This window comes from Lactuca saligna, chromosome 7, assembly GCF_052625555.1.
Source record: "Lactuca saligna cultivar CGN05327 chromosome 7, ASM5262555v1, whole genome shotgun sequence".
Classification (NCBI taxonomy): domain Eukaryota; kingdom Viridiplantae; phylum Streptophyta; class Magnoliopsida; order Asterales; family Asteraceae; genus Lactuca; species Lactuca saligna.
This window is the reverse complement of record NC_136423.1, coordinates 143673617-143689271: the sequence shown is the minus strand read 5'-3', so window position 1 is coordinate 143689271 and position 15655 is coordinate 143673617. Positions and strand designations below refer to the sequence as shown.

The window sequence follows — 15655 nt, the reverse complement described above, 5'->3', positions numbered from 1 at the left end:
CGTCATTCCATAATAAAAATGTACGTTTTGGAATTGGTGAAACTTAACCTAAAAGTTGTTTGAAATCTAACATGTTAGAAATTAGGTTCGTTTCGGATTGTTACAAAACATGACATAAAGTAGTTGAGTTGACATAATATTATTATGAAGTAGTCCGGATCAACCTATTTATAACTTACCTACTTATAACTTATTTAATGTTGATTTCATTTGTATTCACATCATTCCCTTTCATCAAAATGGCAACATATAAAGAGCCCTTATATCATAATTTACTTCGTTATTGGTAAGTTTTAACAAATTTGTTTGTATGATCTCCAACCAAAACAACTCATAAACTATTTTGGACTAGTTCATTGTATTCCAAACTGAAACATATGTTCTAAATCTATCTATACTAGCCTGAAATATAATATCCTAAACACCTTTTCAGATACATCGTATAATCATATTCATGATTGGTCATCGTATTCCAGACCGAGATAAGTGTTCTGATTTGTTGTGAGTGTGTATACGAAACATTTTTTTTTCTGTATACCATACTCTAAATTAACATACATTTGTGGGGTTTTTTTTGTGTTAAAACATGCCATGAATACTCAAAGAATAAATATAAAAAATACATTGATTAATAGAAAAAAAATCTAAAGAAGTTATTATGGTCATATTGTGACTTGGTTTAGGGTATTTAATACATCTTTCAAAGCTGCATATTAAGTCATCCAAACATCTCTCGCAAAAGACATAAGTATCCGAAAATATAATGCATAAATTATTCAAAATATAATTAGATATCTGATCCTCCTTAATAAATGAAGGTTTTTTTGCCACTTGTCATCTTCTTATTCATTTGGACAAATGTCATTTTCTAGATTTTTTAAATTTTCTATTTTCCACTTGTTATTTTATTGTATTTTTCATATTATTAAAACAAAATTCCACATTTAATGTGTAAAGTAATATATATGTAAAGTATTTATGAGAAATAATTTATATATGTAATGTATTCAATACATTAAAGTTTCATTAATTTTAATAATTCAAATTTTTCTTATTTTTCTTATAAATTCAAACTTTTCAAATTATTAAAATTTTATATTTGTTTTTTTTAATTAAACCCATGTAATACATAGATCTCACACCTAGTTGAAAATATAATAAAAACTGTTAAAAGTTATCTAATTTATACGGTATAATTTGATAATATTAACCCATGAAGGTAAATGTAAATTAATAATTCTTCAAGAAAACCTTTTAGTATTTTTTTTTTTTTTTTTGTTATTTTTATAAAGTATACGAAAAAGTTGATGATTATGATATGACAAATTTAGAAAGAAAGAATAAGCATTGAAAATGGCGAAACAAAATTGAAGTTAGATAAAAAGGGGACAGGAGTGTTACCCTGTCCATGCGATTCCTCGATTCATTCATTATTCATATACACACCACGATTCCTTTTTAGGGTTTCAATTCCAATTTCTATTTCGTTTTTTTGTCTCTTCTGCACATATATACATCGAATATGTATATATACAGTTGCTGAGTTGCAGCTACAAGCTGCCATTAACATAGATAGACCTTTCATCTTCATCTTCACAGAGAGATACAGAAACAGATGAGGAGAGGGAGGTGTTATCTGGATATTAGCATTAATGGAGAACTAGAGGGAAGAATAGTGGTGGAATTGTTTACTGATATTGTCCCCAAAACTTCCGAGAATTTCAGAGCACTCTGTACCGGAGAAAAGGGTGTTAGCCCTATCACCGGCGTTCCCCTTCACTATAAGGTTTTTCTTTTGTTATGCTTCCTGATTTTTGTTGTTTTGGATAAACTGTTTCTAATTTGGAATTCGAAAAACGTATGAATTGTTCTTGAATACTGAAATTAACATGAAAAACGCATCGGAAAAGTTCAATAGTTGACTGATGAACGATTGTGTCAACGCCTTCAGGGAGTTCGATTCCACAAGCTCATCAAAAGCTGTATGATCGAAGGCGGCGACATTTCTTCAGGCGATGGCACTAGTGGAGGAGAATCGATCTACGGTTCAAACTTCGAAGACGAGAATTTCGAAATGAAACATGAAAGAAAAGGAATGTTATCAATGGCAAACTCCGGCCCCAACACAAACGGATCTCAATTTCTCATCACTACAACTCGCACTCCTCATCTAGATGGAAAGCATGTTGTGTTCGGAAGGATAGTTAAAGGAATGGGAGTTTTGAAGTCAATTGAGCATGTTCCTACTAGCGACAACGATTCCCCGACTTTCGATGTTGTAATTGCAGATTGTGGAGAAATCAAAGAAGGTGAAGATGATGGAATTGGGAATTTTTTCAAAGATGGAGATGTGTATCCTGATTGGCCTGCAGATATCGACAATGGTTCTGTTGAACTTTCTTGGTGGTTGGATGCTGTTGATTCAATCAGAGCTTGTGGAAATGAAGCTTTCAAGGTACTTTATATAGATAAATCGTTTCAGTTTTCATGTTGCAATTTGCATATCTTTCTCTCATTGTTATCTACAGAAGCAAGATCATAAAATGGCTCTGAGAAAGTATAAAAAAGCTGTGCGATATTTGGATCTCTGTTGGGAGAAAGAAGGAATCGATGATGGTATATCAACATTTCTTTATTGGTTATAAAGATAAAGATTTAATTTTTCCATTTATTTGTTAAAAAAATTTCAGACCGAAGTATTTCTCTTGGGAAGAAAAAGGCTCAGATATTCACAAATAGTGCTGTAAGTTAATCTCTCTGATTTGTTGTTTCTTTTTTACTTAATGAGGATATAATTTATTAAGATATGAGCTTTTTACATAATTCTACTTCTTTTTTTTTTTTTTTTTTCTTCTCTCAACTCCTCTTATACTAAAATTGATGAACATCGTGAAATTTGTTTCTTTGTAATATAAGGGTAAAATGGTCATTTAGTCACGTTCAAACGGTTTGCTTCTTTGTAATTGTATTTATTCTTTTTTTTTCGTCTCAACTACTCTTACACTAAAATTGATGAACATCATGAAATTTTTTCTTTGTAATGTAAGGGTAAAATGGTCATTTAGACACATGTGAAATTTGTTTCTTTGTAATGTAAGGGTAAAATGGTCATTTAGTCACGTTCAGACGGTTTGTTTCTTTGTAATTATATTTCTTCCTTTTTCCTCGAAACTCATCTTACATTAAAACTGATAGAACATGGTGAAATTTGTTTCTTTGTAACGTAAGGGCAAAATGGTCATTTAGTCATACACAGACAGTTTATTCGGTCTAGAAAAGAAACAAATCTTCTGTATATTTCGTTTTATGATAACCAATACACGATCTAATTGCAGAAATATAAGCTCTATCTCAATTAACGACCCAAAATTCCTATTTTACCCCTCAGGCTTGTAAGTTAAAAATAGGCGATGCAAAAGGAGCGTTGTTGGACACAGAATTTGCCTTGCGTGACGGTGGAAACAATGCGAAAGCTTGGTTTCGCCAAGGTCAGGTTGGTCATTTCATCATTTATTAAAATCAATTTCACTTATTAAAATGATCTTTAATTATTGTTAAAAATAAATAAATAAATAATAATTGTGTTCATCATATAGGCACATATGGCACTCAATGAGATAGATGCTGCAATAAATAGTTTCAAGAAAGCAAAAGATTTGGAACCAAATGATGGTTAGACAATAAGCAATTAATTTATTAAAAACTACTTTTTTTTTTTTTTTTTTTTTTATATTTCCATTCTTTAATAAAAATCGAATCTTTATATTTCTAGTTGGAATAAAAAGGGAACTCAATGCTGCATTGAGGAAGGTTTGTTACTTTTTTAAAATTTTTTTACATTATATGCAATATTCATTGTTCAATATGAAATTTTAATTATTTCTTTTTATAAATTTGTATATGTAGGAGGCTGATAGAGTTGAGAGAGAGAAGAAGGCATACTCCAAGATCTTCTCATAGATATGTGGGACCCATTTTTTTCATTAATGAGGTATTTTGGATTGCAATGTTTGGATCTTTAAATATAAATAGTTATGGAAATCTATTTTGGATTTTTTTTTTTTTTACTATATGATTTTATGTTTTCTGTTTTTATCTCAGGGTCGTAAATTTTGTCGGATTCTTCCCTTTTATAGTCGGGTGTTTCCTACGAATTTTAAAATGTAGAGAATTGAGAATTTTATAGAAACTTGTTTCGAATTGGGTTGAATCAAATAAAGTGTACACAAAAAAGAATTCATGTATTATTGGGTTTGGTGTATTTAATATGTATCTAAATGGTGTGAGTTGCATCTTTCAAAATTTCTAAACTAGTTAAATGATAATTTGTTACAATTCACTAATTAGGACCCATCGCATTATTTTATGCTATGTACAAAAAAAAGCTTTGAACAATTAAATGATATAATTTACTACAAATTATATTGAGTTATAACATGGTGAGTTTTTTTAAACATTTTAAGAGTTGTAAACTATCTTAATGATTTAATATTAACATATTTTTTAATTTTGTTTTGCTTTTCGACACCTTCATTGCTATAAAAACTAATAGATTTAGATATACTAGGAATGGGAAAATGTTAAATGTAGTTTTAAAAACCTTAATGTCTCATTTGTTGTATTTTAAAGAATAGGTATCGAGTAAACTAACTATTATAAATGAACTTTAAAAGAAAATAACTATTTTTTCGGTTTTTAAAAAATAACTACTTACTTCTGAATGTTCCATTCCAAAAAAAATCTTTATAGTTATGTCCGAAATGTTGATTTCGAAGTGTTTAATATCACAGTTTTTCAATCTAATGTCTCATTTAATATCATAATATTGTATATAATTCACATTTACTATATTTGTTTAACTTTTTGTTAGATTTGCATAAAAATGAACTTTTTACTCAAAATTTCCGAAGTATTCATCGGATTTCAAATTTGTTCTTGAAATTTTAGAGTTTTCGAAACAACCAGTGTTCATAGAGATGTTCACTATTAACTGAATTATCCAATTAGATAATTCGGATCGGACTATTTAGTTCAAATATTCATATTTTTGGATTGGTTTTTAGCAAAACATAATTATTACAGTGGATTTCGGATTGGTTTAGTTTATAAAACAAGAACTAAACAGTCCACAAAAAACGAATAACATTTTATTATTTATTTTTATTAATTGGCGATGTCGTCTACACTTTTGATAATATATTCTATTGTTACAAGTGTGTGAAGTTCTGTGCATAATTTTATTTTAATGGTTTATGAAAATTTTATTTGAAAACATTATTTTAAACCTATTGATGTTTCATATAAAGCTAATCGGAGTGGAAGGACTAACCCACGTGTCTTGTTGATGTGTCTGGCGTAAGGACACGTGAACACCACCCCTAAGGCTGGTTGTTTGGGTGTAACGTAGGTGTAAACACGGATGAAGAAGATGAATAAGCAAGCAGCAACAACAATGTTCATGTATTTGACCTTTATTTTCCTTTTCCTTTATATCCATCTAAGTAAAAAAAAAAAATGGTATTGAGCAATTGCTTTAAATGAAGTTACAAAATTTGCTTTAATTGAAGTTACAAATTTGGTCCTTGAGATTGTGTCTTTTAATCTTATTATAACCTCTTACTTTTTTTTGAATTAAGTTAAACCTCAACTATATATAACTATATATGTTTATTTAATTTTAATAACTAATAATATGCTTATTTGATTTTTTTAATTAGTAAAATGATTATTTAAGTTTATAATTATGTTTTTTTATTTAATCTAATTTTAAAAAAATAAAAAGTATAAAAATATAAATGATATAGAGTGGTAACCATTTCCAATGTTTAGTGAATTGGTGGTAGAGCTAACGTGACGTATTGATAACGTTTTTCCGATGACTTGAGTGTAACTACTCTCCATAGTCTAAGGCCTAAAGATTAATAAGATCAATGGCTTCCACCTAATAAGGTTATAGGTTCCGAGAAAACACTCAAATATTTTTATACGAGGAGCTAAAGAGCTAGTAGAAGTCATTGCTCCTTAGTCCTTTGGTTGTGGGGTAGTGTTTAGATGGCAAAGTTTTGAGTAGACATACCAAAAGGTGTATATGGCACTTGGTAAAATTAACAACATAAATGTCCTCAAAGAAATGTTTGTTCAAGACAATATATAAATAACAACACAATACAAAAAAAAAAAAAAAAAAAAAAAAAAAAAAAAAAAACAATTATATAGAAGTGTATTGGTCATCAAAAACAAACGAAACAAATGGGAATGAGAATTAATGCAGTCACATGAACCAACCATTTATATAATTTTCCACATAACATGACATTATCATCCCAAAACTACCTTGAATGTGCATCAATCAATCAGACTATTAAGTCTTAATTAGACTTAGTTTAAGGTACTTGGATCCCGTATAATAAACCAAAGAAATAGGGATGACGAATATATTCAAACCCGAATGGAAAAACCAATCTTGAAACCTTTAGGATGGTTTTGGTCCAGGTATGTGCTTATTCTGTATGGTTGAGATGATTTATGATATTTTGAGTTTGTATGTCGGATTACTAGATTAAACCGTTTAAATATATATATATATATATATATATATATATATATATATATATATATATATATATATATATATATATATATATATATATATATATATATAATTTCAAAATTATAATATTATAGGTGACTAGAAATAAAAAGTTTGTTACTTACATCCTACTCTACAAAATACATATTCAAAATTAAAACCACAAAGTTGAGAGCCTCAAACTCATGAGGTTTCTGGTTCTCCAACATCCAAGTCGACAGTATGTTGAGTTGTTGGAAAACTTGTTAATATTGTTGTAAATTGTAACTATTACAAAAATTAAATTAATTTTTTAGATGAGATTGTGAAAGGATTTTAGGTAATGGAAATTCCACCATGTAAATTTTAGTCAATCAAAATAATAAACTGGGATACCCAATACCCACATGTATACCCACCAACACAATGGTTATTTACTAACCGAGGTACCAAAGGAAACGAAATCAACACCGATAAATAAAACCTCATCACAACCATCCAAACAAGATAATCATCCACCTTAAATTCAACCTCTAGCCCCACATTTGTATTATAAAAAAAAAAAAAAAAAATTATTTACATTTATATAACCATGACTTCAAAGATTTTAGAAACTCAAACATTAGCTCACCTAGATGAATACCAAGATTGTAAAAATCACTAGATAGTAACTAGTTGATCGACAGGGTCAAAAGATTTATCAGCCTATGATTAATCAGAGATTAATTGGAGACCCTAAGTTATAAAAAAAATTATTTAAAATATAAACATTTCGATTATTTTGCTAATTTTGACCAATTAATTACCATTAAGTCCGATTAATGACTGACAAATCCGATTAGTTTTTGTTAGCTAGCTTGCTCATATTGACCGATTATTGACCAACTTTGACCTATATTCACTAACTTTGACCTTCACCAAACATACCTAGCATCTAGAAGCAAATGAAAATGTCTTTTTAGCCAACCTCAAAAAATTTCAGAGTTAACTCTAAATGTGATTTGGATCAAGGGAACCTCCATCTACAAAATGACATATTTGCCCTTGTGGTCATACTTATCTTCTACCAAGGTTCATAGCCAAGTAAAAAAAACATTTTTCATATAAAGAAAGGTAAAAAAACATACCTCTCTCACATAACAATTTCTATAAAGTCTTAAAAAAAATCATATATCATAAAAAGATAACATATTTTTAGGCAACAGTAGCTATGAATTATAATTTTCAACCCCCAAGTCTCTAAGTGCATCAGTCCCAGCTTCTCTACAACTTTTATGGTTTTCTTTCGCATTCCTTATCATCTTCTCAATACCATTATTCAACAAAATAGACCTATCCAAAAAAAAATTAAAAAGATATAATTTCCAAATTTTGATTAAAACTAAAAATAATAATAATAATAATAATAATCCACCTGTTTTCTGTATTCCTAGCAACAAGATTACGAATCATGAGACATGAAAATTTCTGCAACTGAGATGCTTCAGGAAACTTCTTCATAGTTTGAATTGCAAGCTCTCCTGCTCCAGTTTCCATGGCCATGGCTGCATGATCAGGTGAGCGCAGGCACAGGGTGCTTATGATGGTCATCACCTCTTGGATAACAGAAGGATCATCATGAAGTCTGTTGGAAAGTGTGATGAGTCTATTCAAACCTCTCCTTTCAATTATAGCACTCTTGTTAAAGTCACTTCCTGCCAACTACCCAAAAGAAAATATCTCAAGATTCTTGATACCCTTTTTGGGAAATAGTATAAAAATTAAAAATTTATAAAAAGATTGAACCTTTGATAACAAAGAACAGCAAGATTTGGCTACAGTTTTGTTCCCTTGTATGCCAGATTCATCGATAGTATTGAGTAGTGAATCTATACCACCTTTTTCAGCAACTGATCTGCATATTTCATCCTGAAAGTATCCCAGAAAGATCAAGAAAAGAAGGAGAAGAAGAATAGAAGATAAATTTTAATGGGATATGATAATTGATAATTGATAAGTTTTAGTACTTACATTAACTGAAATGGCTTTTAGTGCAATTGTTATTGAAACCAGGCTTGATGAGTTAAGTTCATCATCAAGTGACTCAGCAAGAGCTTCAGCAATTCCAAGTTTAGCAAATTTTCGAGCATACCCATAAACCTAATTGGGGATGTATGATTTGTTTAATGTTTCAAGAACATTTAGAATGAAGTGTTTATGTATTTTTGTATGTTACTTACTTGTGAAGCGATTACACGGGTATCATCAGCTGCTAAAAGCACTCGAATGGCATCATATAAACTTGAGATGCTTCCTTTTTTATAGTTCTTCATGATTTTAACTATTAACTCATCTATGTGTAGTTCGACATATGCTTCCTTGAGAACCTCATTACCAGTTGCAGAAGCAGCAACAACAGAGAAGGCACTGTTCAAGATGTTTACATTTTGAGTTTCATCAGTTAGGATACCAATCACGAGTTTTGGTCCTCCACTTTGCCTGAAAGTTTCTGTACTTTGAAGATCTGCATTGAAAGATTGTATTCATGATCTTACGACTCTCAATGTAAAGATCTTAAAGGTGAAAGGTTACAAAGAAGAAGCTTAGTATTGAATAGGTACTCCTGTAAGTGAATCTGAACCACAAGCATGAAGGAGTAGAACTACATAAGCTTCTACTTATTATCAGTTTAAACATTTGAATTCTTGCTCCAGAACACTAATCAATGTCACAATTGACAAAAGATATCGCACATATCGGATCAATAAAATGAGAGATCGATAGAACTCCAGTACTACATTGAAAAATTAAGTAAAAGCATAGAGTTAACCATTCATACCATGGAGAAATGCAGCCAATGCATTCAAAGCCGATACAAGTACAGAATCACGGCCAATATCGCGAAGCTTCGAACAAACAGAGCACATCAATTCTACACCTCCGTTTCTCGTAGCAATCGCAGCATTTCCAGATCCCTCAACACGGGACAATTCCGTCAAATGATCTAACAAACATCGCGCCTCGTCTAAGACTGCTTTGTCTGTCCAATCCGAACTCTGTAATTCTTTGATTCTGTCAAGTGATTGGATCACCGGATTGGTTTCTCCGGGGAGTGTAGAGGTGACGATACCAGAGAGATCTACGCCTTGAAGAGTGAGGGTTTCGATGGCGTCGCTTAGGGCTTCCGTTGGCTCCATACCTAGATCGTCTATGTTTTCTTTAACCATTTCATCGAATGCTTGTTGCGAGATCGACCGAATGCTGGGCTTTGCAGGGGCCATGCCTGATGTCTCACCGGTGGTAGCGTTGGTGGTTGCCGGAGAAATGGCGGTGGTGGAATGAGGGTGGAAACGGAGTGCGTGAGTGAGACTTTCTTTGAAAATTTTAAGCTCTTTCCAGAATGTCCAAAAGGCACAAATTACATTCAAATTTAATCTATTTACAAAAATTGCCCATGGATTCAAATAATTGCAAAAGTCACATCACATTTTCGTATAATTATAAAGCCGGCCCAATTTGCTAAAAAGTAATCACTTTGACCGTGCGTAATAGGGGTGAGCAAACCCAAACCAAAAAACCGAGAAACCGATTAAAACCGACAAAACCGAAACCGAAAAAACCGAAACCGAAGCAAAACCGACGGTTTGGGTTTGATATTTTTAGAAACCGAAAAATCGGGTTCGGGTTCGGTTTCTAACCAGAAACCGACCCATCCAACCCAAGAAACCGACCCATACTTAAAACCGACAAACCGCCCCAAGAAACCGACCCATCCAACCCAAGAAACCACCCATACTTGATTGTGTTTTAGTTGTAATAGACTATTTCGGGCTTTAGTTGTAACTTGTAATTGACTATTTGTGTAAGAGTCATGTTTTTTGAAGTACTTAACTTAAATTTGTTATTTTTTTAAGTATCTAACTTGTTGCTTCATTTATGGAAAATGGGTTAAAACCTTAAACCCATGGGTTTAAACCCAGAACCCGTGAGTGTATGGGTTGAACCCAAGAAACCAAAAAACCGCCCAAACCGACCTCAGAACCCAAGAAACCGAACCGACCAGAAATCGATCCTATTGGGTTCTAAAAACCAGAAACCGACCATTTATGGGTTGGGTTGGGTTTGAGTTCAAAACCGACCCATGCACACCCCTAGTGCGTAAGTAGACCAGACGTGAACGGTTTATTCATGTTCATTCGTTAAAGTTAACCAAATAACAAATGAATATGAACAAATAAAAAAACAAACTTTTAATGGTCATGTTTGTCCGTTTAATAAATCACATTGTTTATCTTTGTTTGAACATATTAAATGAACATAAACGAACAAAATATAAATAAACAGAGATAAACAAACACAATTAAATATATATAAATATAAATAAATATTTATGTGGCAAAAATCTAAAGATATAAAAGGCAGTGATCAAAACATAAACTATCTAAAGTTTCATGTTCCTTAATCCTCTTGTGAATATATATATATATATATATATATATATATATATATATATATATATATATATATATATATATATATAAATAAGAACTTAAATGGGAAAACAAATGGATTTCATAAACAAACATTTATTAATATAAATTAATCAACAAAAAAACTGTTCATTTTCATTCGTTTAACAACAATAATTTGTATTCATGTTCATTCATTAATATATAAATGAACTTTATGTTAAACGTTTTTTAAACATTCAACTCGTTTACAACCCTAATTAATTATTTGGATCAACAGAAATAGCTAGAAATCATATGGGTCATTTTTGTCTTTCCACACAATTTTCTTTGGTGTTTTTTTTTTCAAAAAAAAGAAAAAAAGAAAAGAAAAAGCTTTTACTTAATAAAACTTGATTTTAGATTGAAATTTATAAATTGTAGGTTATCACGTTAAATGATCCAACTAAATTTTTTAAAATGCATTTTTCCAAGTTAATTGTAAAAATGACAACTAATTCCATCGTAATTTACTTAAAGTTCACCAACAAATTAAATTGCTAAGGAAATGTTTTCGTTTAGGTTATAATGGGTCAAATTGTTGAAAATGTTTCCATTTTGGACCATAATCCACTTCCATATGTTGAAATTTTTCTGCACGCAAATGAGAACACAAAAACTTAAAAATCCACAAATTTTCAACATTACACCAACCCAACTAAACAAACTTAGGCTCAATTCCATTTCTTACTTCAATTGTTAGCCTCATTAATCTCTATATAAACACATTTTCTCCAAACTTCATAAATCACCACCTTAGCCAAATTCATTACTTTCAAGTCTCTTTCCATCTATTAAAGAAAACTTGAGTAAAATGGCTTTGACGTACACACATTCCCTTCTCCTAATAGCCGTAATTTCCGCAATATTCACAGTTGCATCAAGCAATGCGAATTTCCAAAAAGGTCCCCAAAATTGGAACTTCAACTTCAACAATACAAACGAGCCATTTAGACACAAGAACCCTTTTCATAGCTCTAGAAGAATCATTGTCGGTGGATCTAACAACTGGCGTTTTGGCTTTAATTACACTGAATGGGCTCGAACAAATGCCCCATTCTTCTTCAACGACACTCTAGGTATGTATCATGCATGAAGACATGCATGAGACACCATGCATGTAGTTTCTAAGTCTTTCATTTAAATAACATGATATATTTTGTTCAACGAAAATCTTTACAAATGTTATTGATCTAATACATATCATGATTTAACGTTGAAATGTGTGGTATTGCAGTGTTTAAATTTGATCCACCTAGCACTACCAATTTACATCCACATAGCATTTATTTGCTACCAAATCTATGGAGTTTTTTGAGGTGTGATCTAAAATGGGCAAAACTTGTGGCAAACACATCACAAGGTGGAGGAGAAGGGTTTGAGTTCGTGTTAAACAAATGGAAGCCATATTATTTTGCTTGTGGAGAAAGCAACGGTTTTCATTGCCAATCTGGAATGAAATTTTCAGTAATGCCGTTGTTTCGTTGGTTTTGAACGCTTTAATGTTCATTTTAAACCAATTGAAGAAAGAAGAATAAGTTTTTTTTCATTGTTTTAGGTTTATCATTTTTAGACACAAGAAAATAATGAGTGTTTCAATATTTACTTTTTTGCTTCTATGTATTGTTTGTTGTGCTTCACGTACTTTACTTCTACAATTTGAAATGTATTGTCTTGATAGAGTTGTAATAAAAAAGATAAATCTATATAGTGAGATAACAAGGGAGTTATTAGTTCATTTTAGTATGTATCAATTCATAACAAGATTTTAACAAGAATAAGAAAGTTTTATGTTTTAGCTCGTTTGGTATATAGACATAAAAGATCGTTACATAAGTCAAATAGTCAAATATAATTGAAGAAAAAATAAACAAAATTCTAAGTATTAACACATAGGATTATTTTCATTTTTACCAACACAATTGACATGCAAATGGGGAAGTCAAACTCCTTTATTTTTTGTTGGCTTTATCATTATTAATATATCTATTGCCAAAGATTTATTTAACTATGAATTTTTTATTATTATTATGAATATATATTTTAATAACTATTTTATTAACTAAATAATAAATAATTATATGCTTATTAATATTCCTATGATTTTTTTTGTAGATTAAAATTGTTAAATTATGCATTTTATATTATAGTACTATTCGTACCAATATAACAATATGTGCCACATATAATGTCCAAGATGGAATAAAGCTATCCATTGTGAAATTTTAGTGCTTTCTTTGACCATATAATTCCAACGTATGTGCTATTGTCGTTGACGATTGACTTCCATTATCAGTAATCTGCTTTTGAAATTTAAACAATGATTTATGATTATTAGTTTGGGTTAATGTCATAAAAACCCTCAAGTTTTTAGGGTTTTATCGGTTTTGTCCAAAGTTGAAATTTATGTCTGTATTTACCCGAATATTTTCGTAAAAATGGTCGGTTTTACCATTTACCAGTGATAACAGGTTTTTCAAGTTACCATTATATTAAATCCGCAAAAAAACCCTTAAGTTTACCATTTTTTTTTGCATTTTTACCATTAAGTTTAAAATTTTTCTATATTTTTAGCCTAAGTATATTTTTTCATAATATACATATTCATACAGAAAAATCATATTTATATATGAAAAAATATTTAATTAAATATTGTATTTATATTTTTTTAATGTTATATATATATATATATATATATATATATATATATATATATATATATATATATATATATATATGTTTGTTTGTTTGTGTGTATTTGTGTTTTTGCATGGTTATACCATTTAAAAAGATAAATAATATTTTTAGAATTATGCATATGTGTTTTATAGATATAGTTTTTAGAAGTATAAATACATATTTTTACATTTTTATATATACATATGTATCTATACTTCTAAAAATATATTTATACTTTAAAAAAAACATATATCAAAATACATATTTACACTTCTAAAAGATATGTATATACTTATATAAACATGTTTATGAATGAACAACTTTTTTTTATTGATATGTATATTTTTAAATATATAAAAATATGTATTTGTAGTTCTAAAAACATATTAATTTGTTTTTATACATCTTAAATGGTTTATCCAAGATAAAAAAAACCCATACATGCACACACACACACACACACACACATATATATATATATATATATATATATATATATATAAAGAATTAACATTAAAAAATGTAAATATAATATTTAATTAATTTTTTTTTCGTTTATAAGTATTATTTTTCTGCTTGAATACGTATAATATGAAAGAAAAAATACATAGGGCAAAAGTGTTAAAAAAATTATAAACTTAAGGGTAAAAACGTAAAAAAACTATAAACTTAATGGTTTTTTTTACGAAGTTAATATAATGGTAACATGTTATCATCGGTAAAAGGGTAAAACCGAACATATTTTTTTGGAAAATGTTAAGAGTAAAAACGGACATAAAATTCAACTTTGGACAAAACCGACAAAACCCTGAAAACTTGAGGGTTTTTATGACATTATCCCTATTAGTTCTGTAGGTTTTATTTATGAGCAAATAATAGAAAAAATTGCATATTTTGATCATATTTTTTAAAAACAAAAAACAATTTAATTCAAAATTTCTCAAAGAAGTCATACACAACCTAGTAATTCAAGCCTTAAAGGCCTACTAAACATAGAGCAAAATTTGAATGATACTTAGGTGTTTTTTGTTTTTTCGAATATAAAATTCATGAAATCTGTACACCACCCATGTAATCCTCTGTACCAGAAGAGGTGGAACAAACGGCTGCAATCTATAATAAGAAGCATGTTTGTTTTTTTAACATCTGCAGTAAACTAAAATTTAAATAAATTAATTTTATAAACTGGAAATAGTTCTCAACACTGAAATTTTAATAATTCTAGTCTTAAAACATTGAAAGAATACTAAAAAGAACATGTAAAAAAATAAAAATATAAAACTTTTTAAAAAACACTTTAAAAAATATAAAAGAAGCTACCAGTTTTATTATAGAAAAAAATCTAATTTTAAAAAACATAAAAAAAAAAATTAAGAAATTATTGCAAACGATGTCTACAAAATTCGTAAAAAATTGCACACGTTAAAAAAGATGCAAATAAATCTGAAAATATTATTAATAGAAACGGTAAAAAAAAAAAAATCAAAGTTTTTTTTTTTTTTTTTTTAAAATCAAGTTAAAAAATTTTGTGGAAACTATAAAAAGAAATTGTATCAGATCCATATATAATAGTTTTTAAAAAAAATCAAAGTTTAAAAAAAATAGTTAAAAAAAAAGTTATACCAAAATTCTATGAAAAAAACACTTGGAAAAATGAAAGCTGAATAGGTTTGAACAAGCAAGTCAAGTGTTGTGCCACGCAGCACACACACATATGTTTTGTAGTCTGACGCCTTCCAAAATAAGAAACTGCTGCGATAGAGAAAGTGTTGTGCGTGTGTTGCGCCGCAAAACAAAAAATGGTTTGAAGATATTTAAAAAAAAAAATAAAACAAACAACACCTTAATATATAAAGTCATCCATTATATACCTAACACTAATCACTATAATGACAAGTGCCACATTATCACCACACTCCAC

The 15655-nt window shown here is 29.4% G+C and overlaps 3 protein-coding genes across 4 annotated transcripts; 2 read left to right on the top strand and 1 right to left on the bottom strand.

The window, feature by feature from the left end:
* The first annotated feature begins 1336 nt into the window (after positions 1–1336).
* Positions 1337–4302, top strand: LOC145004743 (peptidyl-prolyl cis-trans isomerase CYP40-like). Of its 2 annotated transcripts, XM_078963727.1 has the most exons (9): positions 1339–1786; positions 1952–2455; positions 2529–2616; positions 2691–2743; positions 3389–3493; positions 3597–3672; positions 3773–3810; positions 3907–3991; positions 4102–4302. In XM_078963727.1, exons 1-8 carry the CDS (start codon positions 1616–1618, stop codon positions 3958–3960), a joined length of 1089 nt encoding a protein of 362 aa, XP_078819853.1. In that variant the 5' UTR covers positions 1339–1615; the 3' UTR covers positions 3961–3991; positions 4102–4302. The 2 variants fall into 2 exon arrangements, 1 of the variants encoding a protein (XP_078819853.1); XR_013662433.1 differs by lacking the exon at positions 4102–4302 and having other exon boundaries at positions 1337–1786; positions 3389–3488.
* A 3350-nt stretch (positions 4303–7652) lies between these two features.
* Positions 7653–9950, bottom strand: LOC145006279 (ARM repeat superfamily protein). The gene is made up of 6 exons (XM_078965372.1): positions 9387–9950; positions 8788–9071; positions 8579–8707; positions 8354–8476; positions 7983–8269; positions 7653–7900 (listed from the first exon to the last, which is right to left on the bottom strand). Exons 1-6 carry the CDS (start codon positions 9826–9828, stop codon positions 7777–7779), a joined length of 1389 nt encoding a protein of 462 aa, XP_078821498.1. The 5' UTR covers positions 9829–9950; the 3' UTR covers positions 7653–7776.
* A 1919-nt stretch (positions 9951–11869) lies between these two features.
* LOC145007312 (uncharacterized) lies at positions 11870–12549 on the top strand. Its single transcript, XM_078966271.1, has 2 exons — positions 11870–12134; positions 12293–12549. The coding sequence occupies exons 1-2, from the start codon at positions 11870–11872 to the stop codon at positions 12547–12549; spliced, it is 522 nt and encodes a 173-aa protein (XP_078822397.1).
* The last annotated feature ends 3106 nt before the right edge of the window (positions 12550–15655 follow it).